Below are 25,739 nucleotides of genomic sequence, written 5' to 3'. Positions count from 1 at the left end.
ATATGGTAAGTAAATGGATAAGCTATTTAAGAGGGATAGGTGCATATTTTCAGAGAGCCCAGTGCTATTTAAGATGAACACATTGGGATTCAGTAAACAATTTCTGGGCAGAAAACTCTACAGGAAACTTAAGTGAAGGAAATAGAAACCCTGAAAAAAATTTTGAAAGCAAGTAACTTGGGAGCAGCTTGTTCTTGGGGTGGGACTGTCAGCCTGAAGACAAAAGTTAATCCTAGCAGTAGAAACCTGTGAGAGTTTTATTCCTAAACTCTGAGAAAAAATGCTTCATATGCAGAGGTAGTGGTAGCATCTAACCAGAATGAATCTTTTTGCAAAGCCTGTCAGCAGTTAACAGCAGCCTTGCTGGAGCTCTGCAGAGCCCAAACTGAGCGTTTTGTAATGGCAGTGTGAGACAGATCTGATGCTCCAATTAAACTTAAAGTTTATTGTAATATTACTATTTCAATAATTAAAATCGGCACAGGGTCTTGAGAATTAATTTGATTGGTCTGAGATGTGGCACAATAAGAGGATGTTCTGACTTACAGAATGAAGTTGACTGTTTGATGTGAATCTCTTGCCAGAAAGGTGATGTCAGGTTGCTTATTGGCAGACCAAGCAGCTTCTGCACCTCTTCTGATTAGGAAAAGCTATGAAAAACATGGAGTAAAATAAGAATCATGTGAATTAACTGATAGGCAAGGATGTGCTCTGGTGAGAAACTATTTCCTCACCCAAAACATGACAAAATGGGCCTAGGTTTGAGGAGGAAACCACATCTGATATGATTGCTTTATTTTGATTGATTTATTTCTGTTGTGGGTATCTATGGCAATTCACCATAAAAATCCATCTTCAAGTAGTTGATATGGGTTTTCCTCTCTTTCTGGGAATCAGATATATGTGACCTTCATATAGATGTGCACACTTTTAACTAAAACTTGTGTGAGAAAAACTGAAACTGTTTTCTCTTTCACTTCCCTGTCCCCCCAGTTATTTTCCTCCTCATTCATCCCCCTGCCCCGATCCTCAGAGGTGAAGCTGCACTTGCCAAGGTATCCCCCACGGGTCACTTGGGGGTTGGGTCTTGTGTTCTGGAAAACATTACAACTCTTGCCAGCTTTTGATCTCAACAAGAGCTGATTTGTTGAAATAAACACCATCATTGTGTTAGACCTGCCTGCCATGTATGCTTAGGGGTGTCTGTCTGCTGCATCTCTTCTGAGACCCTCACCAACGCCCTTGTTGTTGCTTTGGGCAGCCTGGGCTTTGACACTGTAGAGTGCTTGGTTTCCCATCTGGTCATACAGACTTTGCTCTTCTTCATTTTTTTGCCTTGAGCATAATTATCCCAATGAGGTTTGAAACAGTACTGCCTTGATGCTGCAGCTTCTCATTTTCATGTTTCATTTTCAAGTCTCTTCACATTGTGGCGTTGTGCTTGTCTTTGATTTACTGCTGATGGCTGTAATATAATTTGGCACCAACAGATACCTCTTTGCGTGCCAGTAATCTGAGAAGAGAGAATGATTTGGACAAGTGATAGAACTGTCTGGTTTTTGTTGCCTCTGTCCCATCCCCACTCCCCAGTTTAGCTGAGCACTTTTTTTGGTAAAGCACTGTTGACATGTATATCCTGTTGATCACAGCACATAGTATGTCTTAAAGTGTTCTTGTTTTCCAGCAATGAAATCGTGGCAATGCAAAAATAAATCAAAACTTACTGTGAGGGCTTTCAAAACCAACAGTAAGATGTGACAAAGACAAAGCCAAACTAGACTGGCAGCTGGTCAGTTATTGTGGGCCAAAATTTAAGTGCAATCAGCTTTTAAACTTGATTTTTATGGGATATGACTCAAGCAAAAATTAAAGCAATACAGATACAAGTTTTATATATATAGAGAGATTATTTATATATATATATATATAGAGAGAGAGAGAGAGGTTTATATATAGAGGATATGTCTCAATGTGTAATTACAAATATTCTGTCAAGACTGCTGGGATGTTTTGAAACACTTTGATTTCTGACATTTTGAAAAGCTACCTAAACCTTTATTTCTGCATAAAATGCTGTTTTACAGCAGCATGATAGAGAAGTAGTAGTGTGTGTATGATCATGTACAGATGATGACTTGTCAGTAAGGCACCGGAGTGCTTCACAGCTACCATGGTATTAATAAAACTTCAGATAGGAAACAAGTTGATTGAACAAGAAAAGGCAGGTGATCTTGATTGTATTTTCAGTCATTACCTAAAGCAGTTTATCAGCTTCTTGCCTTGGCTTCCATTTTCAACCACGAAATGAGTTCATGGTTGAAAGTGGTCAAGTGCTTTAAACACTCAGGTGTTTAAAGGTCTCTCAATGCCCTGTCCCTCTCTCCAGAACCCCTGTCTAGAAAGTACTCTGGGTTGGTACTGATTACTTGATTCAACTTGATTGCTTCATGTGTATATGTAGTAGACATAGCATGTGTAAGCAGGTACCACCAGCTCAAGATCTGGGGACCAAAGCTGAATTGTCCACTGTCAAATTTATACCTCTTCTCAAATCAGCTACTCTAAGGGGTCATCTCAAGACTATGTACACATTCCAGTTGAAATTCCCACTTCTTGCAATGCTTAATTTTCTAGTACTGTTAGAATAGGTTCAAAAATGTAAAAATTCCAGTGTGGAATTGTGTCTAGTAAACTGATTGTTTTAACCTCCTAGTTTAAGTATTCATCAGGACAATACAGGGGGAATGGCCATGTACTGAGGTGAGTCAGGGTCTATGGAAAGACAGAACCTGTCCCCCCCATCCCCCTCCCCAAGACCCAAAAGCAAATCCCCTCCCTGCTTTAGACACTTGGAAGTTAAAACTGTAGAAGTTTAAGTTGCTGTCTGTTATGTCTTGGGACCTCGTGTGGCTGGAAGGGTTTTATGGGCCTTTTTAATCAGGGTTGAGATGGAACAGAACAGGGGTGAGACTGGGGCTTCTGGAACAGTCACATTGAGGGGAGGGATGGGGAGTTGGGTCAGGGAGGAGAGCCTGGTGGTCTGCTCTGAGCCTTGCTCCAGTGAGCAAAACTGGGCCTGGTGGATGAGGAACTCTGCCACATGTCTTGGAGATCAGGTTTGATCTTTCTGAAGTTTCCTACTAGATTAAGGACTTCCCGAGAAGCTGGGGCAAAGAAATACAGTATTTTTATACTGTAGCAGGAGAAAGAGTGTTGCAGTTCCTTTTTTTTTTTTTTAGCTGCCTTAGGGTCCTATCGCTGCGTAAGGAAATTATTGATTTAATACGTTTTAGCCACTGTCTGAAGGCTGCTTGCTATTAGTCACTGAAGTCAAAATGCCTTTTTTCTTGCCCTGCTTTCCCTCTCCTTTCAGACTGCTCTTGCAGGCTTAATTAGAAGTGCTGGCTGAAAAAGAACTAGTTGGGTGAATGGGTTTGCAAGGACATGTGTGTGCATTTGGCTCCTGGAAACAACAGAAAGCAAATGAGCATCTTTCTTTTGTTTTATGAGCTTTGCCTAAAAGAAAACAAACTATCTTCAGTTATGTAAGATGCTTTTCTGACACAATTCTTAGTTTGTGTTTCCCACAGTAACTGTGCACAATTGCTGCACGGTGGTGTTCTTGCAGAAAGGGCATTACTGGAGTTAAGGGCAGGGAAAAGAGTTTAAAAGTTAATTTAAATTTTGGGATTACTTCTGATTTAAGGGAGTTCATGATCTTTGTGGTTGCCTACCTGCAAGCATTTGAACCTCTCACACTTGGCTAGAAAATGTGTTCAACTCTGAGTTAGTTACAAGATCCAGCATCAGGGGTTTGCAGTCACACAGGGGCAGCCACGTTTCTGTTTCCTGAGCATATGTTTAGTTGCATTATTAACTAGGTCAATGCAAATGCTTTTGAAAGTTGTGCTACCTGTATTAATCACTGTGCACATGCCAGAAAATGTCTCTGTTTAACAAAACTTGATCAAGGTAAACTGCAGAGTGTTTTCTCAAATTGAAAAGTAAAGCAAGCCAGGCATCCGGGACCCCAGGAGCCAAACTGGTGTTGTCCATAGGCAGGAGAGGGAATGGGAAGAGCCTGCAAGACGGGCATGTGGGATGCAGCCACTGAGTCTGATGCTCTGAGCCATCTCACTGACCCAGCTGGACACAGCCTCCATCTGAACATGCTGTGCAGCAAGAAGGGTGCAATTATAACCCCTGTGTATGCTCACCTGCAGACTTGATAGGACTCCATGGGAAGCAGCAGCTCTGATGATAGAGTTGTACATCCGAGTGGATCCCAGAGTGGAAAGGCAGTTACTGCATTCCTTTAATAGGAATTTTGGAAGACTTGAGTGCAGCATGGCTTTCTTGTCAAGCTCATCAATAGCCCCACCTAGCTCATGAGGGGCTCCACCCCCTTGATCTCAGTGCTTCCTACATCTACAAGTCTTGGCCAAGCCAGGCTGGTTACCAGGAGGGAGCTGGAAGTACTGAGACTCCAGGGGAGGGTACTTGTTCTCAAATACTGTGACAATCCAACTGGTGCTACAACTTCACAGCTGAAGGCCCAGTTGTACCTCTCTGTGCAAAAGCCCTGACCCTGCACAGGTGATCTCACACCCCAGAGGATGTGGTCTGTCCTGTGTGGCAGCTGCATAACCCAGCCTGCCATTCCAGACTCCTGCCCTGACTCCAAGTGAGGGGTGTGGACTTGCTCAGGGAACACTCTGATGAATTAACATGGAAATGGAGCTTCACTGCTGAACCAGAAAAGGGGCTTTGTTCTAAGCATGCTGCCTTTTGAAAGGAATGGTGGCAGGGCAGTGGCACTGCTGCCATCATCTGAAGAGGACAAAGCAGAGGTGGTACAGCTCAGAGGACTGACTGTGTGCCTGGGGAAACAGCTTTTCCTTGGAGTGCTTCCCAGCAGAGATGTAGGAATCAGCCATGACCCAGACCAAAGCTACTCCAAACAAAGCCCCAGGGCCCCTGCAGTGTCAGCTTCTCAACACCAACTGCTTCACCCTGATTATCCCCTCAGCTGCTGATGGAGGTGTAACCACACCTAAGGGGTTATATGACCAAACCAGAATTAAGATAGAGCAGCCTTTTGCTGGCAAATTCTGCTAGCATGGGACAGGCCTTTACTGTTAGTTACTGGCTTTTCAAAGCTTCCACCTACATTTCAAGGAGGCTGAATATTGTCTAGGAAGTTAATCAGCATTCAGCTTTTATTTACAAGATGTCCAAGATGTATCCAGCAAGATCTGTTGAACCTGAAGGCCGTTCAGAATCTCCTGGGTCAAGCAGATGCAACAGCAGCACATTGTGACTGGTACAAAAATTTTGAAGTGATGGACAGGCTGGCAGCTTTGTAGGCCAGGTCTGAGGAGAATATAGTGTCAGTTATAGGAGAAGTGGTAGAGATCCTGTTTGACAGCCATGAGTAAGCCAGGAACTCCTTGGCTACCCCCAAGTCTTGAAGAAAACACCACACTGGGAATGGCATCTTTGGAGGAGGGGTGAGGAGAAGGGATGGTTCTAAGCAGATGGGCATCTTGGAGACTCCAAATTCTGGTGTAGCAATCCTGACCAACTGGAAAGGACAACAGAATGCAGCATTACACAAAAAATACTTTTTACACATCTCTGCAAGATTATTATCACAGAAGCAGAGGGTTGATGGGGAAACCCCCCTGACCACTTCTACACGGACTAGAGGCAAAATGCTTATCACTACTTTATGGAAGAAAAGTTCTACACTGAATACTGCAAAACTGGGGAAAAATGTATATTTCCTACTAGTCAGTAAAAGGTATTAGTATTTAGAGTGCTTTCCTCACTATCAAGCACCAAAACCAAAACAGGAAGAAAAACTAACTCTCAGATTAAAAAGATCCCTTCTCATTATTCCACCACTTACTGAAAAATTCAAGGAGATGACGTAGCTCTGCTTACAGAGACTGTGAAACCTGGCTATACTCTGAGAATTTAGGAGTTTTGCTTTGTTGTTACTTCTCCTCCCCTCACTTAAAATAAAATATCAGACTGTAGCCAAGTGTATTTCAAAATGAACCTGAGTGGTATCCACAATATAAAAGGAATTATGCTCACATGCCAGTGCTTCAGTCCAGCATGACATTAGCCACATAAACACCAAATAAACACATGCAGTCTTTAGTCTATATAAAGTTATCACCAAGTCTCCTGTTTAAACATTGTTCCCCTGAATTTCAAAATACAGAAAATTCAAAATTTTTTTTCTGCTCTACTTGAGACAAACTGTGGAAAGGACAATGGGACTTCTGCAGGACACAGCCATTTAACACAGAGGTGATTATAGTAGGTGTGCATCTAGAACATTATTTCTTAATTTTCGTAATATATTGCAGTCTGCCTAAGGCTGAATTTCTTCTGAATTTTAAAGAATTAACAGGCTTACAGCTTCTAATAGCTGCTAGCTAAAAACCAGTCTTCAGGTATAAGAAAATAACTGCCATGCACTCTGCAAGTAGAGGTGAAAAAGTTAACCCACCTGCTGTAAGAAGTCCTTCCTCCTCATTTACATGCAGAGGGAGAAGAGCATATTCATTGTGATGGCCTTTATACTCTTTCACACATTTTGCTGTTCTCAGGTCCCACAGTTTTATCTGCAAGTTGAAGCAGTTGTTAGAAAGAGGATAAAGTAACAAAGCAGAGAGTGCTTGATGACTGATAAATGAGTGAATCTGGAAGTGGACCCATACATGGCACCATCAGCTCCCCAGAGAAGAGACACCCACCCTTGGGACTGCGTCTGTCAATGCTTAAATACTAAAAGGAGCAGAAGACCCTAAATGCAACAAATCCATACCTTTCCAGCCATATCTGCTGCCAGAAGATAATGTTCAGCCTCCAGAAGGTGAACAGAGGTAACTGCTGAGCCATGGAAGAGGCGAATTGCTTTCCAGCTCTGGCCCTTGCGGCTGCGCTGCCGCACGTCGATGCTGAAAACCTCCCCTGAGCGGCAGCCATTGTACAGCACAGGGGCCTGGGGGGGTTGGGGAGAAAAAAAAGTGCACTCTGGAACATCTGAAAGGATCTCAAGAAGCTATGCAGACAGAAGCTATGTCAAGATTATGAGCTCTCTTGTGCAGTTGTCAGATTAACTTTGTGAACAAGTCTGTCAGTATTTTAACAGAATCAAAATTTTCAGGGTTGGAAGGGACCTTAAAGCTCATCCAGTTCCAAGCCCCCTGCCCTGGGCAGGGACACCTCCCACCAGATCAGGTTGCTCAGAGCCCTGTCCAGCCTGGCCTTAAAAACTTCCAAGGATGGGGCTCCCTCCACCTCCCTGGGCAACCTGTGCCAGTGTCTCACCACCCTCATGGTGAAGAACTTATTCCTAATATCCAACCTAAATCTCCCCTCCTCCAGTTTGAATCCATTCCCCCAGTCCTATCACTACTGACAGCCTAAAAAGTCCCTCCCCAGCTTTCTTGTAGCCCCCTTCAGATACTGGAAGGCTGCAATAAGGTCTCCTCAGAGCCTTCTCCTCTCCAGACTGAACAACCCCAACTCTCTCAGTCTCTCCTCATAGCAGAGGTGCTCCAGCCCTCTGATCATCCTCATGGTCCTTCTCTGGACAAGCTTCAGCCTGTCCATGTCCCTCCTGTAACAGGGGCTCCAGAACTGGATGCAGCACACCAGGTGGGGTTTTCTCCTTGATGGAGACAATGCACCGAGTGTTAACAAAATTAGGTTGTTTGCCAAAACCAAAACAATTTTACAGCACATTTTACTGTTTTATTTGTACTTATTTTCCTTTTTTCTGCTGTACAATTAAAAAAAAAAATTACCCCTCTTGCTACAGAGTTTGAAATCAGGTAATCCTTCTGTTGCTAATTCAACTGTTCAGCCTGGAGAAGAGATGGCTCTGGGGAGACCTTAGAGCACCTTCCAGGATCTGAAGAAACTACAGGAAAGCTAGGGAGGAGCTTTTGACAAAGGCATGGAGTGATAGGATATGGGGGGGTGGTTTCCAGCTGATAGAGGGGAGATTGAAGCCAGACATTAGGAAAAATTCTTTCCTATGAGGGTGGTGAGAGGCTGGCCCAGGTTGCCCGCAGAATCTGTGACTGCCCCATCTCTGGAAGTGTTCAAGGCCAGGCTGGATGGGGCTTTGGAGCATCCTGGTGTAGTGGGAGCTGTCCCTGCCCATGGCAGGGGTATTGGAATGAGATGATCCATCTCATTGGGTCCCTTCCAACCCAAACCAATCTATTAATTACGTGCAAGCATCAGACCAGCTCTGCTGTGGAGCAGCAACAACTGCAATCACAACCTGAGGCACAGCAGGATGAGTCCCATCCTAAAGAGAAGACAAAGCCCACCCATGAGGCAGCACTCTATAAAAATGGAGTCTGATTCTTTTTACCTGTATGGCAAACTGTTGTGCCAATACATCACTGCTGGTTCCAAATGTCTGTCGATGACCTGTCACTACATTGGTCACCAGAACTCGTCGTGTCAGGCCTAAGGAAGACAGATTATCTTCATTTAGCTGTAATTTGGGTAGCAGCTGGGAGATTAATGCAAGGTGTCCTTTTCCCTCTGAGACAGAAGGGGTTGCAAGCCTTGCAGATCACCTGTGCTGAAGCAGTTGTCTGCTTGGGGATTCAGGCACCAAGCACAGGACCAGGCAGTGGATATCTTGAAGCTGCAGAGCATTCCAGGTCTGTCACCTATGAGTGAGAAGCAACACATGAAGCATCCAGCAAATGGTAGCACAGCTTCCCTGGATTGCCATACTTCTTTTGACACTGCAGCCTGAAGCAGAGAAAATGTTACCCAGTCAGTGTCCCTGTGCTACTCAAGAGACCAGAAATAAAAGTGGGACTTCATGACTGTAAGCTGAAAACTAGACAGTTGTGAGAAACTGTGAAATTTCTTCAGTAGTCAGAGGGCTGACCATGACAGGAAAAATAGCACTTGCTTTACAGCACTAAGTAAGCCATTTTTTAAAGACAAGTGGGCTAAAATACAAAACATTTACTTTATAAGCTAAAAACTAAGCAAAATATAACCTTTAGGTTCTTGGCCTATTTAAAATAAAAAGGTTTAAGTGACAATACTTGAAATTTGATCCTTACGTGGCTCCTGCAAAAAGTCCACTAATTGACAAGTCCTCAGTTTTCATTTCCTTTTTGGCACATGCACTACAACCTTACATATCTCAGGTAGCACAGGTGACATTTCCAAAACATGGTTAAGTTCTACTTTGCCCCCAGCAGCTACTTAAGCAATGTTCCCTCAAACAAAAAATTTAGAACCGTGAAGTTAAGTCAAGAAACTTGGAAATTCCTAAAACAGTCAATGGGAAATACTACACAGGAGGACTTTGGTGAGACTCCAGGTATCTGACTATGTTGAAGGGCTAACAGAGCAACTGAGCATGCTGGCCTAGTAGCCATCCATCTTCAGTGACTCTTCAAGCTCATGGTGGGTTTTTTTTTTTAATGGCTGCATAAATAGCATAATATAAAAAACTTAAAATAGGGCCAAAACTTTTATCTGTCACAGATTTCTTCTGTATAAACTTAACTGATCATGTCTGAATGGAAACCAGGCTAGAGGACTGTGATTCTGTGACTGTACTGTGTGACCTGAAGAAGCATGGTTCTGACATTTATCAAGAAAGTCCAATTAATAAACTCTTGCCTCCAAGAACAGTAAACAAATATACAGAGAGACAGCTACAGTCATCAGACTGAAAACACAGAATTCTCTAAAACAATCATGCCTACACACAACTGAACATGAACTTCAACAAGGAACTATGGGCTTCAGCTTTCCACTTTTGATTAATCCACTGAGCATACTTGAGTAGCTACTATGAGAAGGGATGCTGCAATTCTAGAGAGCCTGTAAAGAAACTTGAGTACTTCTTGAATGCAGCTTCTAAGTACTAGTTACAGGCCAAGCTCCTCATGAAAAATCTCAAATATTTACAAGTAAGAGATTCTCCTGCCAACATCAGGTCCTACATCATCACCAGCTAAAATAAGCTAGTGCTTTCAGTAGTGCTTGTGAGTTAATTCTGAAGGCAAGTTCCTTCATCTGTTAGCTTATTTAATGGTTTAGGACTAAGTTTTACAAGAGTACAACAGTCTCACCAGCTACTGAAGAAAAGTGCTGGTGATAATCTTTCCCTTATGCTCTTGTCATGCCGTAACTGCTACTGGAAGCTGGAGAGAAAAAAAAACAACACCAAAAGCACCCTACCTGGGTTAGTGCTGCTGAACAATGATGCTGGAAGCAGACTGGCACAGCCTGGTGTTTCTGCAATTCCCATGAGACACAGCTTGCTGAAGTGACTTAAGAAAAATAAATGTTTCTCCCTAGAATGCAACAGGCTGCCTAACTTTTATAGCTGGGAAAAGCAAGGTACTCTGACACAGCCACAGCTCACAATACTTTCTCTTGGAGACTTCTGATGTGCCTTACAGTTTACAATTAAGTCTTTAGTCTTCAAAGAGCTAGAAAGAACCCCCATTTTTGCTTCTGTATTATCACTATCAGAAAAACCAGAAAGTAAGAGGAATACTAAGGCATCTTTCCAGTGACAGAAGAACGTTCATGGCCTGCATGGATCATTATTCTCACACTGATGACACTGCACTAATATGGATCTGTTTTCCAGGGAGGTAAGATGGAAAAAGGGCAGCACACATTGGGAAGCCAAGGAAGACTCACTTTAGATTACATTAAAACATTTCCTACAGATTACATCAGGTAGAGAGAGGATTTGAAAGCTGCATTTCAGGTTCAGTGGGGTCAATCTGTTACACGACTGGAGGAAAGCACAAAATAACCAAACCAAACAATCCCAAACTCCTAACCAGCTATGGGAAAGCCTGATAAGCTCCTGCCACCTTCTGGATCAGTCCTGAATTACCTGGATTTTCCCAGGAGCTTCTGCATACATTTCTGTACGATCTCCTCTTTTGATACTTTAATAGCACTGCTCATCTGCTGACTGCCATCTCCCACATTGAAATCCTCTTTTTCTTCATTTCTTCTGGTTTATGCCATTGCCCATTACTGATTCCTCTACTATACTATCAGCCTTCCTCTTCTTCGAAGAGAACTGCTACAGAACATACTCTGAAAGTTGCAGAGAATGATGCCAAGGAACTGGTCCCATTCTATGCTAACCCCAACCAATATGGGGATGTTTTACAACAGAAACCAACCAAACCAGTTTCAAAGAGGTCCAATTCACAGAGAAAGTCAGTTCCCTCATGCTCTTTTGCTCCACTCAATTTCTAACCATCAGATAATTCTGGATATGGCATCTACACTATTAACAGAGTTTGTTAATTCCTCCAGAGCAGGGAATGTGGTCTTTCACCTATGATTACACTGAAGCAATTCCACATACATGTGTAACAGAACCACACAGCTCTTTCACTAGCTCCAACATCTTTCCATTTTTTCTAACTTCCTTTGTTTTCCAGAAAACAAAATTTCTGGAGTAACTACATGAGATGTCTTCCTGGAGTTTAGTTGTTCTGTGCAGCACAATGCAAGCTTGTGAAAGCTGAACTGAAAATCTTTTTTTAAAGGATATAAAACATGAGAATCCGGATGAGTCAATGATGCCCAGCACACAGAATTCACCTTCAGAAACAAAAAAAGACACCATTTTGTAATTTCTTGTTCAATTCATGAATGGGGATTTCCATAGAAAGATGACATAAAACTATGCACTGGGCACACCTTCTTACACCTCTAAATAGCCCAGGAATGGGTCATGAGCATTTTAACCTCACATTTCTCTTAAATGCAGGAGACAGAGCAGCACTGACAAGCCAGCCTAAACACAGAGCCAGGCATCAGGCACATTCTATTATTTAAGTGATCATCTTTGAAAGAATCTGAGCATGAAGAGATTATGAAAGCCTCCTTTAAAAATGCTTCACGTTCAAGGATCAACACATTTTCCAAAAACTATTTTAAAGAAAGAAGCATGCAAATCTTTGGAATTTCTGGCCCACAGCACCAGTTTTGTCAGCTCATGGCAACTCTGAAGTGAGCACTCCCCTTGGAAGCTGGTACTCTGACAGAGTCTTCTGCTCCAACTGCATCATAACATTACTGAGAACAAACACTGGTAACTGAGGACTTGTAGAGCCAAGTTTACAGGGATTCTGCATTTACCCAAGTTTGCTGTTGCTGGATTCTTCCATTCTCTCCTCCTAACCCCCTCCCCAGCACTCACACATGCCCACCTGTCCCTCCCCAACAACAGCATTCCCAGAAGACAACTGAAGGAAGGGTGAACAAACACAGTACTTTGCGGTTTGTGAAGTAGAGGTTGTCATACATCTCCACAGTCAGAGACTCCTTCCCCAAACCTCTGAGGTTGATGATCCCATATTTACATCCTCCATGCTCCACATCATTCACAGTGAATATCCTCTCACAAGCAACATCTGCCTGTAAAATAAAAGCTTGCTGGTCACGCTTCCTAGAAACTTGACAGGAAAAAAGAGCTTGAGGTAGAGGCATAAAGTCTAAAATTAAGCAATGCATTAATTCTGATCCCTTGAACACAATCCAGTTTCCATTCACCTCTAAAATAAGTGGCCAACTCCTTTTTTTATTTGAATACCCAGAAAAAAACATAAGCAAGAAAATGATTTAGTCCTTGAGTAACAATAAATACTCTTTCCAATTTTATCACTTCTAGACACTATTAGTAAGCACATCCTGGTATTGGTAGAGGACCCAAAATGTTTATTTTCTTGAAAGTCAACATGGAATTCTCCTTCTGTTGCATCACAGCAAAAAGGCTGGTTCTACATTTCAACTGCTTTTTAATGACACCCATTTTCTGACTCCTGGCTTCAGCTACCACCTCTACAGTGCTCTGCTACCAAGGCCAGCAGATCTTCCTACATAGATTATGTAGATACGTGCTCCAAAGATATCTCTGGCACACTGGGTTACCATCAAAGACAGCAGAAACTGCTTTCTGATCATAAAATATATAGTAATTACTAATGTTTACATAGATTCTCTGGACAACAGACTTGGACACTTGCAAAATTCTTCATTTTTCTTCTTTCTCTTAATCCTCTCCACTCCCTCCATAGTCCCACACTAATTATCCACTAAACTCCTGATTACTTCCAAGAGTACATGTGGGTCATCTTAAAAATAAATAAACAACAAACCAAACAACAAAAAATAAAACCCCACAACACTTTCATGTCCAACCTCTTCATCATCTTCCTTTCTAAGAAAGGAACCTCTTCCTACCTACTTAAAATTATCAAGCACAGATTTTGAGAACTGACAACAGGAATAACGCATCTTTGAAAGCAAAATTTGACCTATGAGATATTGCAGTATTCCAAGATCCTGAATTTTCACTGGAGATGGGCTCTCTTGATCCTAAAAGCTTAAACAGTTCTCATAACATACCACAATTATTTTAAAATTGTCAGTGCCAGCAACTGAGGAATCTGGACTGTGAATTTCTATCTTCCTCCTCCGCATGCAGTTCACTTTCAGCTCATGCACCAGCCTGTAAAAGCAGGGGGTGGGGAGAGAGTAATTGGGGTAAACCCAGGTTTAATGCCAAGAAAGGAATACTGGAGAGTGTATCCACAACTGCTTCTCTGTCACAAAAGATAAAATGCCTGCACAAGTGGCATGCTGCAATTCACTGATATAACCCAGGAACGTGTATCTTCCACATCCATGGAATTTCATCCCTGTTACTGTGAATCCCAGCACATCAGAAGCAGCCACACAGCAAGTCACTAACTTGTCTTCTGTGCAGTGATTCTAACAGGGGACAGCAGGGGGAAGAGTCACATCAGCTAAAAAGCATCCATCCAAAGAAAATCTGCATTGTATTTATAAAACAATCTGGCAAATCAGCATATATAAGAAAAAGAGAGAGAAGTTTTAAACTCAAGCTGGGAAACCTCTTCTTCATTTGAATTCCCACCACTTTAATAATCTGATTATGAAAGAATATAACTATTTTTTTAGTAACATAAGTAGTATGTTCCTCTTATCCTAAGTGGAACAACAAGAAATGCAAAAACCCTGGCAGGAACAGATGCACCAACAGCAGAACTGGTATTGCTAAGACAAGACAGATCATTGTACCTGCAGTAACTTGTGGAGCTAAGCAAACCCAGCTGCCTCTTCTGTAGCAGCATAGATGAGTTCAGTCCAACCCTTGTTGTTTTCTGGAAGAGAGTAACATGAAAATACTCAGTTATTTCCTTATTTATGATTCAAACTCAGCTGTGGTCTTAGGTGTTTGGGAAAGTTAAGTAACTTTTTCCTCTAGCCTACATAAATTAAAATTTTCACAATGTCTATAAAACACATTCCAATACCATCTCCCTGGCCTACTACAGTAAGCACACATGGCAGATACAATAATTTATTCCTGTGAGATGAGGGATGCTTCTATAAATACAAAAATGATCATAGGACTGCTACTAACTATGCAGTCTTCCTGTTGCACTACTTTTCCATTCATAAATTTTTTTAAATTTCACACAAACAACTTCTGGGGAGACCAAAGGATAGAGTACCTTGCAGAGTTATGGAATAAGAAACCTTTTTGATAATGCTCTGATAAAGCAAGTATTTGAAAACAAAAATGTTCTCCTCTGGGAACCTAATACAGACATGTGATTCAATAGCTTGATTTTGAAAAGTGATGTAAATCCACAGTTCCCATTAAAAGGAAAAGAGCCATCAGCAGTCTGGTATCTGTGAAGCCTCAACTGCTCAAGGAAGCAGCTAAAACAACAACAAAAAAAGACAAAACCACAAACAGCACTTTCACAGTGAAGGCTGAAGAGCTGAGAAGCTCATCCAAGTGAGCATTTCATTACTTAAGGGGAAAAATACTGCTCACTTCTTCCAAAGGACAGAACATTTAAGCTGAGCTGTAATTTGTAAAGTTCTAAGACATGGCTTTGAGGTAATTAAAAAACATCCTTGTTAGGTATTTTACCCTGATTGCTGATATGCAGCATCAGCATTAACTTTGCTGTAACACCTTGTGATGAAAAGCATACTTTTCATCAGTGTGGATACACTATCCTGGAAAAGGCTTTCCAGGCATAAGCATAAAACTCACCTTGATTTTACCTGTTAAAAAAAATTCCTCATGAAAAAGCTGCTTCCCTAAAATATCATCAGTACTGGTTCTTCAGGGTCCAGGAATATGGTCAATACATTTATTAAACATATGGAAAACTTAAAATCAAGAGCCCACTTCGTATAATTCAAGACAGAAACTTGAAACCTGGCACCCAACATCCTGACTCAGGTGTAACTGTTGGACAATCTGCAGTTCTGAACATAGTTCCTGTCTCTTTATAAGTTTTTTTTGTCTGTACTGACATGCTATCATTCCTGTGTTGGAACAGCCAAACACAAGGCTTAAAGGACTATAAATTCTCAGCAAAAAAAAAAAAAAAAATATTGATTTCTTCAGACAGCTTAGGGAACTCTACCACAGTCAGAACTGAAAGCTTTCATCTTATAACCTGCCAGAGCACAAGAAAGCCTTTTTTTTGCAATCTTTTTCAGAATGTACCTTCTTCTGTTTTTCTTCCTCTTCTAAGAGTCTCAGTCTTTTGCATTCCATTGCCTTGTGCTGAATGCTTTCCTTGGTGAGTGGGTTGTAGTTATTATGCCCAGGCAGCAGGCGAAAATACCGGTTCTTCTCTGAGTCATAGTAAAATCCTGGCAGTTCTTTTTTAAAACAAACAAACAAACAAAAAAATCCAAGTGTCAAGACCCAGGCAAAATCAGATGGATAACTTAAGTTTGTTTATTGCTTTTTGCTGTCCCACACTTCACAGAAATGTCAGTCAGGAGGCTAAAAGATCCTGCTCCCGGCCAGTCCCATGTGTGGTACAAAGACTGGGAACAGATGACAGGCACTTAAAGGAAAAAAAAAAGATTATTTATACTTTTCAAATGCAGTGCCATTACACAGCTACAGAAGGGGAGTCACCACTGACCCAGATGAAATTTGGACAAATGAGAGTAGTGGAAAGGTTTTGCTGCAGAAGAAAAATTACATTTCTTCATAAATCACTCATTAGGGGACCCTCTTGGTTAAAAGAGCAAGTAGGGCAGTCCAAAGCAAACAAACAAATTTTAAAATTACAACGAGGTATCACCCAAACCAAAATAAAGTGATTCACATCCCAGAACAAGCCACCTTTTCTTTAACACATAGGAGAGTTTTAGATGCAATCAAGAGTATATTTGGACAATACACAGAGGGTCCTTCCACAGATGACTTGGGATGAGAGAAACATTCCATTTTCATGCTTCACTGCCCAGGTAAATTCACAGATGCAAACAGGCAAAATACTCTGACAATTTCATAATGGTTCATTGTCTCAAGAAAGGATTTTATTCAGAAGAGGCAAGTGTTAACATCTTCAGTTCAAGAATTTTTATTTAAACCTTTACTTACTACCAGTAATTGTGTTTCAAGTAACCTCTTTGTGCTGCTGCTTATAATTCAGATCCTTGTCAGCATCTTTTAGGTTTCATCTTAGCAGCAAGTGGCAAAGATTTATTCAGGCCCATAAAAATCCTGAATCAGTAAGGTTCATAAAAGCACACTGCCTCTAGTAAACAATCAAATTACACAGCAACAGATCTTTCACAGGACACAGATCCTATTAGGGTCACAGCTTCTTAAGCACAGAAGAACAGAAAAGGTCTCTTTAAACTCTGGCTTTGTCTGCTGTTAGGAGGCTATGGTGTCAGTGGTGTTTCAGGACTCTCCTGTTGTGAAGAAATACTTGTTCCCACAGGCTTATCTTTTGCTAGGGTTGTGTAATGAGTCAGGACACCAGACTGCCAAGGAGACCTCTTCCTCAATAGAACTGCTACTGAATCAAGTCTGGTGTCACTGGTCAACTCCCTAACAATGAACATTTAGTCAGAGTCTAGTTCTTCCAGACTACAAAATACATGGAAAGCAGAGAGAGATGAAAGATGTATTTTATGTCACCTTTAGCATGTGAGAAAATAAAGTTCATTGTCTTCCCAAAGCAATATTTCTGGAGGGAGAAACAGAATTATTTTTTTTTCAGTTTATATCAGCCTGGCTTAGCTCACAAGTTTTCAAACATGAGAAGCATTTCTGGACCTGAACGAGCATTTGGCCCTGCTCTCTGGATTCTCAGTACACCTTCTTACATCACTTGATTTTACTTTTCTCTACAAACTTTACTGCTGAAATCATTCCTTTATTAACACACTTCCACTGTATAGTCAGTGTCAGCACACAGACACTGATTTTTCACCTGTAAACATGGTCCCTTACCTGGTACTACAGAGTTCTGTGATAAACTGGATGAAGAAGCATCTCCACTGCTACTGGGGCCTGCATCCACTGGAGTCTCTGATTCCTCCTGTTCTGGCCTAAAAAAAAACAACCAGCCATAGCATTGCTTTCAAGACAGGTTCAGGACTGTCCTACATATCCTTCCCACAAAGAATCTAGACAGCAGCTTGTCACTGACATCAATGGAGTACAATTTTGCAGGGCTGTGATAAGCACTAAACATACACTAAGCAACGAAAACAAGAGTAAAAATATCCAGCTTAAAAATCTCTCAATAACTTTGAAGATACCAACATCTTAAAAGCTTTAATTATTTGTTAAAACACTACAACTGCAACTGTGTTTCACTCTTCTTCACGCAAAAGATTGATCCTGTGCATTTTACCTTACTCCCTGATTAAAAGAAAAGCCCACCACACTTGAAAGGAGCAGCTTGTGGAAAGATGTCTCAGTTTAAAATCAAGCTGAAGTTGCAAAAATGTGACACATTTCCAGAAATAAATGCAATTCCACTCCCACCGAGGATGACAGATATTGTGTATTGTCCACTAAAGTTTTAGGTGGCAACTGTCCCAATTCTACACAGCCACCATTCTCAGAATTTAATTAGCCATAAGAGCTAACAGCTGGACCCATGCTAAGCACAAGATGCATAAACTTGCCTTTCATTACAGTTATCAGGATGGGATCTGCAGTGATGGGGACGATAGCTGTGCTTCCCATTGCTCCATCCATGCTTTTTTTTGCTTCTCCACCGATTTCTCCTCATGCCTCCCTTTAAAATAAACACTTTAAAATAAACACACACGTCGGGAACGCTAGAATACTCTCTTTTAACACAGCTTCTTTTTCAACCCGTTTCAAACAGCTTTGCAATGGCCTAAAGATGAAAACCAAGGAGGCGGGGTGCAGAGAACAAGCGACTTTTAACCAAAAACACCTCAAATTCCTAACGGCGTCAGAGCTGAAAGGGAAGAAAGGCCAAGAGCAGCATCAGGAGGGCTAAAGGGATGTGTCCCCCCCTCTCCTCCATCGGGCGGGGGTGACGGGCGGACAACACCCTCTGGGTGGGTTCTGAGGTGCGGGCACCACCGAGCACCGGCAGCAGCCGTGTCCCCGGGGCGATTCACCTCCTCCCGGCGGAGAGGCCCCGGGCACCGGGCCGAACAGAAGCGACCAAGGCCGGCCTGGTCTTCCCCGGCCCAGGCCCCGCGGGGACACGGCAGGACGAGCAGGCGGCCTGCCCGAGGGGTCCCCCTCATCCGAACCGCAGCCGAGCCGGCCGCGGGTTTGGAAGCATTGGGACCGCCTGAGAGCCCCGCACGACGCGCGCTTCCGCGCTCCTATGGACTTCCCTGCTCCGCGGATCAGACCGACGCGCTGAAGCTCAACCTCCCTACGGAGGAGGCGCAGCCGCCCCCCAGCACCTCACCCGAACAGCCCCGTCCCTCACCGACACCAACACGGCCCCCGCCGCCGGACCCCTCCGTTCCCCCCCCGGCCGCCTCCTCGCCTCTCCGCCCACGCCCCGCTGAGGGCGCTTGCCCGGCCCCGCCCCGCCCCGCCCCCTCCGGGTGACGGACAGCTCGCTCAGCAAACGGCGGGACAGCAACTAGGCGCGTGCGCCCTGAGCGGTCCAATCGGCGGGCAGAGAGGGGCGGGGGGGCGGGGCTTGGGTAGGGGGAGCGGGGAGGCTGCGGGACGCGGCGGGGGGGATAAAGTCTGAGGTGGGCGTTTGGGTTTTTGTTTGTTTATGGGGTTTTTTGGTTTGGTTTTTGGTTTTCTGGGGTTTTTTTTTGTTTTTTTTTTCTTTTAGGTTTTTTGGTTTTGGGGTTTTTTGGTTTTTGGGGGTCTTTTTGGTATTTTTGGGGTTTTGTTGTTTTTGGTTTTGGGGTGTTTGTTTTTTACTTTTTTGGTTTTGGTTTTGAGGGCTTTGGTTTTGGGGTGTTTGTTTTTTGGGTTTTTTTTGTTTCGGTGGGTTTCGTTCTTGGGTTTTCCGGGTTTTTTGTTTGGGTTTTTGTTTGTTTTGTTTTTTCACGGTTTTTAGGGCTTTTGGGGGTATTTGGGTGATTGTTTTGTTTCGGGGGGATTTTTTGTTTTCTTTGGGTTTTTTTTTGTTTGTTTTGGTTTTTCGGGTTTTTTTCTTGGGGGTGGGGTATTTTTTTTTTTTTTGCGTTTTTTTTTGTTATTTGGGTTTGGGGGGTTATTTTTTTGTGGGTTTTTTTCGTGGATTTTGTTTACTTGGGGGGGGGGGTTGGGTTGGGGATTTTTTTGTTGGTTTTTTTGGGGGTTTGAATCCTAGGGCATTTTTTGTTGACTATGCCTGTTTCTCATAATGGTTTAGTGATACCTTCTCCAAAACAGTTTTGAATTTTAATCCAGTAACAGGAGAAGCCTGCAAGTGCCTTTAGAAAGCTGCATCAGCATCCCTTGCCCTAAACGTGTTAATGCTGTCACTGGTGTAAACTGCATTCCAAATACTGGTTTATGTGGCATTGATGATATGGATGTAAACTTGATCCACCTGTGGGCAGGATTCTAGGCAGTGTTTCTTTTTCCTGTTGTTTGCTGGTTTGTGGGTAGTAATTAAGAATGCCCTGTGCTTTACAAGTTAGGTGGGTTCTTTCTTTGGCTTTCTTTCACATTTTTAATTTCTGATGCCAATGAGCAAATTTGAGGTTCTGTGACCAAAATGCTGCTTGTGATGCTGTGGGTTTGACTCCACTGAAATAGAATTAACATCAGGGAATAAGTGTGTTAAATGACTTTTCTTACTTGTCTTGCATATAGGTACTATGGAAATTCACAGACATGGATAGACTGAAGACATTTCAGAGAACACTGGCTTTCTATGTGTATGTATTTAAATAAAATAGGCAAATAAATACATAAAACACACAAACCACCCCTACAGTGTCCCTTAGCAGTTTGCCTAACCTCTTCTTAAAGCATTTTGGTTTGGTTTATTCTGGTTATTTCCTTCTATCTTTCACTGAAAGATTTTCTGCTGTGTTACTTGAATGCTTATTGCTGCGATTTAGAACCATTACTGCTTTTCCTTCTGTGGATATAGAAAACATTTTATTACTCTGCTTTCTGCAGCCACACTACACATTTGAGAATAGGCAGTGCTGTCCCACTGGAGTCTTTTTCTCTAGATTAAAGAGTGGTTTAAGAATGCCAATTCACTTGGCTATTACAGATGGCAGCTTCTAGCTTGGCACATTCTTGGTTCCTTTTAGGATCCTTTCCATGGGGAACACACTTTTCCTTGAAGTGTGTTCCCAGAAGCTGGATGTAGCCCTGCTCAGCTGAGTGTGTTCTGCTGGCTGTACTCAGTTTGGGAGTTGCAAGATGTTTTATAGCTGCACAACAGTGTTTGCTTTTGTGAAGCTGATAGTCAAAAGGACCAGGGGAGTTTTGGTTTGAGAAATGCTTTGTAATCTGTTGTTTTCAGTCTGGATTTGTGGAACTGGCTGTGCTTGAGCTGGTAACAACTGACTGCTGCTTTTTTCAGGCCAGTTCCTGGGCTGGTCAAAACCATCATGTCCTGCAGAAGGCACTCTGCCATCACTTGCTTTGTATCCTCCATTTGCTCTGGCTGTTTTTTTACTTGTCTTGAGGGGCTGGATTTAACTTGTGTAGTCCATTAAATACATCTATTCAGGCTATATTGACTTAGCTTATTAGTTAAGTTTAAAATAAAATTGTATGAAAGCAGAAAGAAACTGTGGAAATACAGAACTGTGTTAATAGCCTTAGAATTTATGTTTCAGACATAGCTTAGGATTGTTGTAGTTTAGCAAGTTACTTTTCATCTGAACAGCAGTTCCTGAACCTGTGTCCATTCTTAGCGGTCACATTTGAAATTAAAATTAGTTTGCTTAAACTCCTTTTGTGCTGAGGCTTAAGACATGTATTTTATCCTGTGCATGTTGGGGGCTAACACTGTGTGTTCTGCCAGTTGAAGCTTAGGTTACATAAGGCAACTTATTAAGTGGGTAAGTGGAGGGTGTATTTGGGTCCATGAATCACGGAATCACAGAATTATTGAGGCTGGAAAAGACCTCTGAGATCATCAAGTCCAGCCTATGACCTCACACCACCCCATCAGCATGACCATGGCAGTAAGTGCCACATCCAGCCTTCCCTTAAACACCTTCAGGGATGGTGACTCCACCACTTCCCTGGGCAGCCCATTCCAGTTCCTGATCACCCTCTCTGTGAGGAATTGCTTTCTGATGTCCAACCTAAACCTCCAGGCCATGCCCTCTCCTCCTGGGAGAAGATCCTCACCCCCCCCTGACTACAGTCTCCCTTCAGGGAGTTGTGGAGAGTGATGAGGTCCCCCCTGAGTCTCTTCTTCTCCAGGCTAAGCACTCCCAGCTCCTTCAGTCTCTCCTCATCAGACTTTCCCCCTGGTCCCTTCACATTCTTGCTCTCCTTGGACCAGCTCCAGCATCTCAATGTCCTTCTTGAAGTGAGGGGCCCAGAACTGGACACAGGACTCAAGGTGAAGAGTTCCCCTGGGAAAAAGCAGGATTTTATCTAACAGCAGACTTTATCCTTGTTCTAATGCTGCTGAAATCCATGTGACTGAATTAAGAGTATTTTATATGTTTACTTGCCACATTTTGAGCTGCAGTAGTCCTGCAGTAATAATGTGACAGCTTTTAGATGTTTCTGAATGTGATGGTCTTTGATTGAATTTTTAATCTTAGCTCTCAGACCACTTTGCTGTCCCCATTCTATTTGATGCTGAAAGTAATTTTTGCATCCATTTTCATCAGGTGAGTGGAGGAAGGTACAAACTGCTGCAGCCCTTGAGGTGAATTATCACAGTTTATATGGCAAGCATCTAACTTGCTGCCTTTATTTTGTATGCATCTGTGGTTTACTTTTCCTTTTGTGTTGCATGCCAAGCTTCCAGAGCTTGGTTTTGGAGGTACATCTCCCCTGGGGTCTGCTGGGGGTGTAAATCCGGGAGCAGCTCTGATCCACCCCAGGAGAGGGCAGCAGTGCACTTGCACAAACCCGCTGTCTCTTGGCTCTGGGCTGGATTTCTTTTCCGTCTCTCTTGCAGCGAGTATCAAATCCCTATAAAAATCAATTTAAAAAGCAGAAGTACACCAGCGAGTCCCCGTTGCAACACGACTTAAAGTATTTCTTTTGGTATTCACAGCTCAAAGGTCCAGGGACACTGATGTTACATATTCTAAACAGGCTTCTCTCCAAGTAAGAAAGTGAAGCTTTTTTCCTCCAGGTACATCAGCCTTGTTTTCCCTTCAGGTCAGAGGTCATTAAAAAACCCTGAAAAACTGGAAAATGAACTTTCATAGTTTATATCATGACATTAGCTCAGAGGTTGTTTTTTAAATCCAGTACTTCAGGCTGTTTATGTGGCAAGGAGTACTTGTAGCTAGGAAGTGACTCCTGGACAGTGTGTTACCTACTCTATATATCAGCTCTTAGTATTTTACATGGATATGTATTTAAGTTACCACTTGACATAAATTCAGATTGTGCTCTGAGGCTGTGTCTGCAGTCTCTTTCCTTCAAGTACCCTCAGAAGTGAGAAATACCCTGGTCAAACCTTCCCTTTTCTTCAGTGTTGTTCTTAATAGAGGTATCTAGATGTAATTTACTGAAATTTCTCCTGATTAATGTGTTATTTTTTTTTCCTAAAATATAGGTTTCAATGAGTTCTACGTAAAACTTAGGAGAGTTAAGTCCCATTTAAAAATAATTCAGATGCTTAGGAAATTTTCACTAAAAAGCAGTAATGAAGATATCTAGGCTATACTTTTGTGGGTGGTGATGGAGGGACTTTATGGCTTCTGATTATAATCAGAAGTGTGGAGTATGCAGGCAGAAGTGGGTGCCAACAATTTACATGGTATTGGTTGAAATGCACCTGTGTTGTTACAGGTGTTTATTAGATAGATTGGCACATCCCAGGAAATTGTTACTGGTAAAAAAAAAAAAAAAAAAAAAGAAAAATTTCTGAAACCTTCTGCTTGTCCTTGTCTGCTCTCTCCCATAGAGTCCCAGGCTGTTAATCCCAGTGGCTGCCACTGCTCATGGCTGCAATAGCCCAGTGCAGAGCTGTGTTGCTGCTGCCACTTGGAGCCCACTGGAAGAAACAAAACAAAACAAATTCCCCAAAACACCAAAACACCACAAAAGCTCAGCCTTGAATCCTATTAGACTTGAAGGGAACAGTTGCTGGGAGACTTCTGATCCACGTAGCAGCAACCCAGTGAGCACAGAAGGGCAGTCTGGTGGCTGCTGTTGTCAACTTTAGTTAGAGAATTGTGTTTATTACATCTGAGTGTTTCCTGCTGTAGCTTCTGGGGGTTATTAGAACCCAAGAATCCAAGGTATATTATTACTCAGCTGCTGTACCTGTCTGTAAAATCTGTTACTGCAGGACAAGCCTGGTCTTGGGTATATGGAAAAGCTGTGCCAGTAGTTGCCAATATCAACAGATTGGCTCTGTTGTGTATAGTTAAATGACTGAAGTGATATGCCTATTGAGTTACTTTCTAGAGTGAAAGACAGTCTGAAGTTGGGAATTTGGAAGATAATTTGGAAGATAAGGCTCTCTGCTGTGACAGAGACTCACTTCTGTTGTCTGTGTGTGGATTTTTAGAAATTTCTCTTTCCTAGAAAGAGAAGCTAAAGTCCAGACTGGTGCTAAATTTCATGCACATCATCTTAGAGCAGCTCTTGTTCACTCTGATTCTGAAGGGATGTTAAAAATCTTTTTGTTGTAAAAAGAAGGGTTGACTTTGCTGTTTGTTTCAGGCTTGCTGCTCCTGTCAGGGTCAAGCAGGTAGGGAAGGTAAAGAGGCTTTACACTGCCAGAACACAGAGCCTGGAACTGGACCTTAAATTCCTTGCAGAGCCATTGTAAAGTAGAATATCCTGATGGTGTTGAATAATGGCTGCTCTGCCCCTTCATAGGGAAAAACTTAGGTTCTTCATTGGAAGGTTAAGTAACAAATGTCTTTAGAGTAGTGGCAGCTGGCAGCTTTTTCATTTTTCCTCCAGACTCATTTGTTCAGCTTATGAATCTAATACATAATTGCTTGCAGTTACAAGGTTGACTTCTAGCCTTGTATTTAAAATTTGCCAGTGAAAAGAACTGGTCAGCATCTCCAAGGAAGTATTTTCTTTGGGGGTCAAAATGTTGTGTGCTGCTTCATATCTCCCTTGTCTGCTTTAGATGTAGGGCTGTAGAGAGAGAGGTGAACTACTTGGCTGTTACACATCACTAGCAGATGTCAGAGCTCTGACAGTTGATTTCCCACTGGAAGAAAAATTGGTGACATGGACCATAGGAATTACATTCTTAGCAGATTTGGGGTTTTTGTATTAAATACACAAGGCTTTGAGCAGATGCAGAGACTGATGATAATGCAGGAAAAAAAACTTCTCCAGAAATGTCAACCTGGAAATCCACGTTTTGCTTTTAGAAAGCAACCCTTGATATTTGAAGTTTATAGCAACTTGACTAAAGACACTATGACACAGGGCTGCTCACACCTCACTTCTCAAATTCTACCCTGCTCACATCCAGAGGAAGTAATTGGTGAGACCTGTGTGTATGGTAATCATGTGAGTCCTGTTTTCAGAAAAGCTCAGTAAATGAACAGTGCTTGTCTTGGAGCATGGCTTTCCTCAATGGCCACGGATATATTGTGGGCTGTAGAGGTACCCTTTGTAAAAGTACTCTGAATAATTCAGTCTCCGTTGTCCCCTTCCCCTCCTTGTCATCTTTGAAGATGCACAGTGGGATTTCTAGCTTCAAGTGTTCATTTTTGTTTGGTTTGGTTTCTTGGTTGGAAGCTCAGCCCAGTGCGTGCAGACTCAGTGTGGGAGATTTCCTGTTGCTGAGGAAGAAAATCTCAAAAGTAAGTTTCTTTTCAGGTCTTCCAGGAGAACATCCTGAAGGAGGAAGGATGAGGGGAGGAAAGGTTACTATGGGAAGGCAGTCTCTGTACATCAGTACATTCTGTAGGTGATATGTGTGGGTTCTTTGAATTGCTTATTTGGTGGCTTCAGGGGAAGTTAAGGATACCAATCTACAGATAATTAGTCTAATAACAATCCTGTATATTGTCTGTTCATGCCTTGATTACTATTTATATGCTGTTTAATAATCTGGCTACTTAAAAGTGTATCATTGTGGCTTTTGTCTTTAAAATTTAGACTACTGTGCCTTTGGTCATCCTAATTGCATGAATATACTGATATTTGATTGACATTGCCTCCCCTCCTTTGGAATACTTGTTTCACATCTCCCAGGTAGCTCTGTAGATGCTCTGCTTCACTTCTAGGACTGAGCTGGGTT

At 42.4% G+C, this 25,739-nt stretch overlaps 1 protein-coding gene across 2 annotated transcripts; it reads right to left on the bottom strand.

Annotated features, from left to right (window-relative positions):
* Nucleotides 1–1,306: 1,306 nt before the first annotated feature.
* On the bottom strand, nt 1,307–18,167 carry DCAF4 (DDB1 and CUL4 associated factor 4). Of its 2 annotated transcripts, none has more exons than XM_071744570.1 (13): nt 18,046–18,167; nt 17,363–17,460; nt 15,608–15,765; nt 14,155–14,237; nt 13,459–13,561; nt 12,325–12,468; nt 11,600–11,649; nt 10,252–10,331; nt 8,616–8,711; nt 8,405–8,502; nt 6,842–7,018; nt 6,524–6,638; nt 1,307–1,513 (listed from the first exon to the last, which is right to left on the bottom strand). In XM_071744570.1, exons 1-13 carry the CDS (start codon nt 18,150–18,152, stop codon nt 1,413–1,415), a joined length of 1,410 nt encoding a protein of 469 aa, XP_071600671.1. In that variant the 5' UTR covers nt 18,153–18,167; the 3' UTR covers nt 1,307–1,412. The 2 variants fall into 2 exon arrangements, with proteins under 2 accessions (XP_071600671.1, XP_071600670.1); XM_071744569.1 differs by lacking the exon at nt 1,307–1,513 and adding an exon at nt 5,190–5,584.
* Nucleotides 18,168–25,739: the final 7,572 nt, after the last annotated feature.

Source organism: Heliangelus exortis, chromosome 5 (genome assembly GCF_036169615.1).
Source record: "Heliangelus exortis chromosome 5, bHelExo1.hap1, whole genome shotgun sequence".
NCBI lineage: Eukaryota > Metazoa > Chordata > Aves > Apodiformes > Trochilidae > Heliangelus > Heliangelus exortis.
Note: the sequence above shows the minus strand (reverse complement) of the source record. Positions and strands in the feature narration are given on the sequence as shown.

Excerpts from the sequence above, each read along its gene's own strand:
- DCAF4 (XM_071744569.1), bottom strand. The coding sequence starts at position 18,152 with ATGAGGAGAAATCGGTGGAGAAGCAAAAAAAAGCATGGATGGAGCAAT. Across the intron at positions 11,650-12,324 it reads TCTACTTCACAAACCGCAAA|GTGAATTCTGTGTGCTGGGC; the intron begins GTACTGTGTTTG and ends TTGTTTCTGAAG. Across the intron at positions 7,019-8,404 it reads CACAACAGTTTGCCATACAG|GCCCCTGTGCTGTACAATGG; the intron begins GTAAAAAGAATC and ends CAACCCCCCCAG.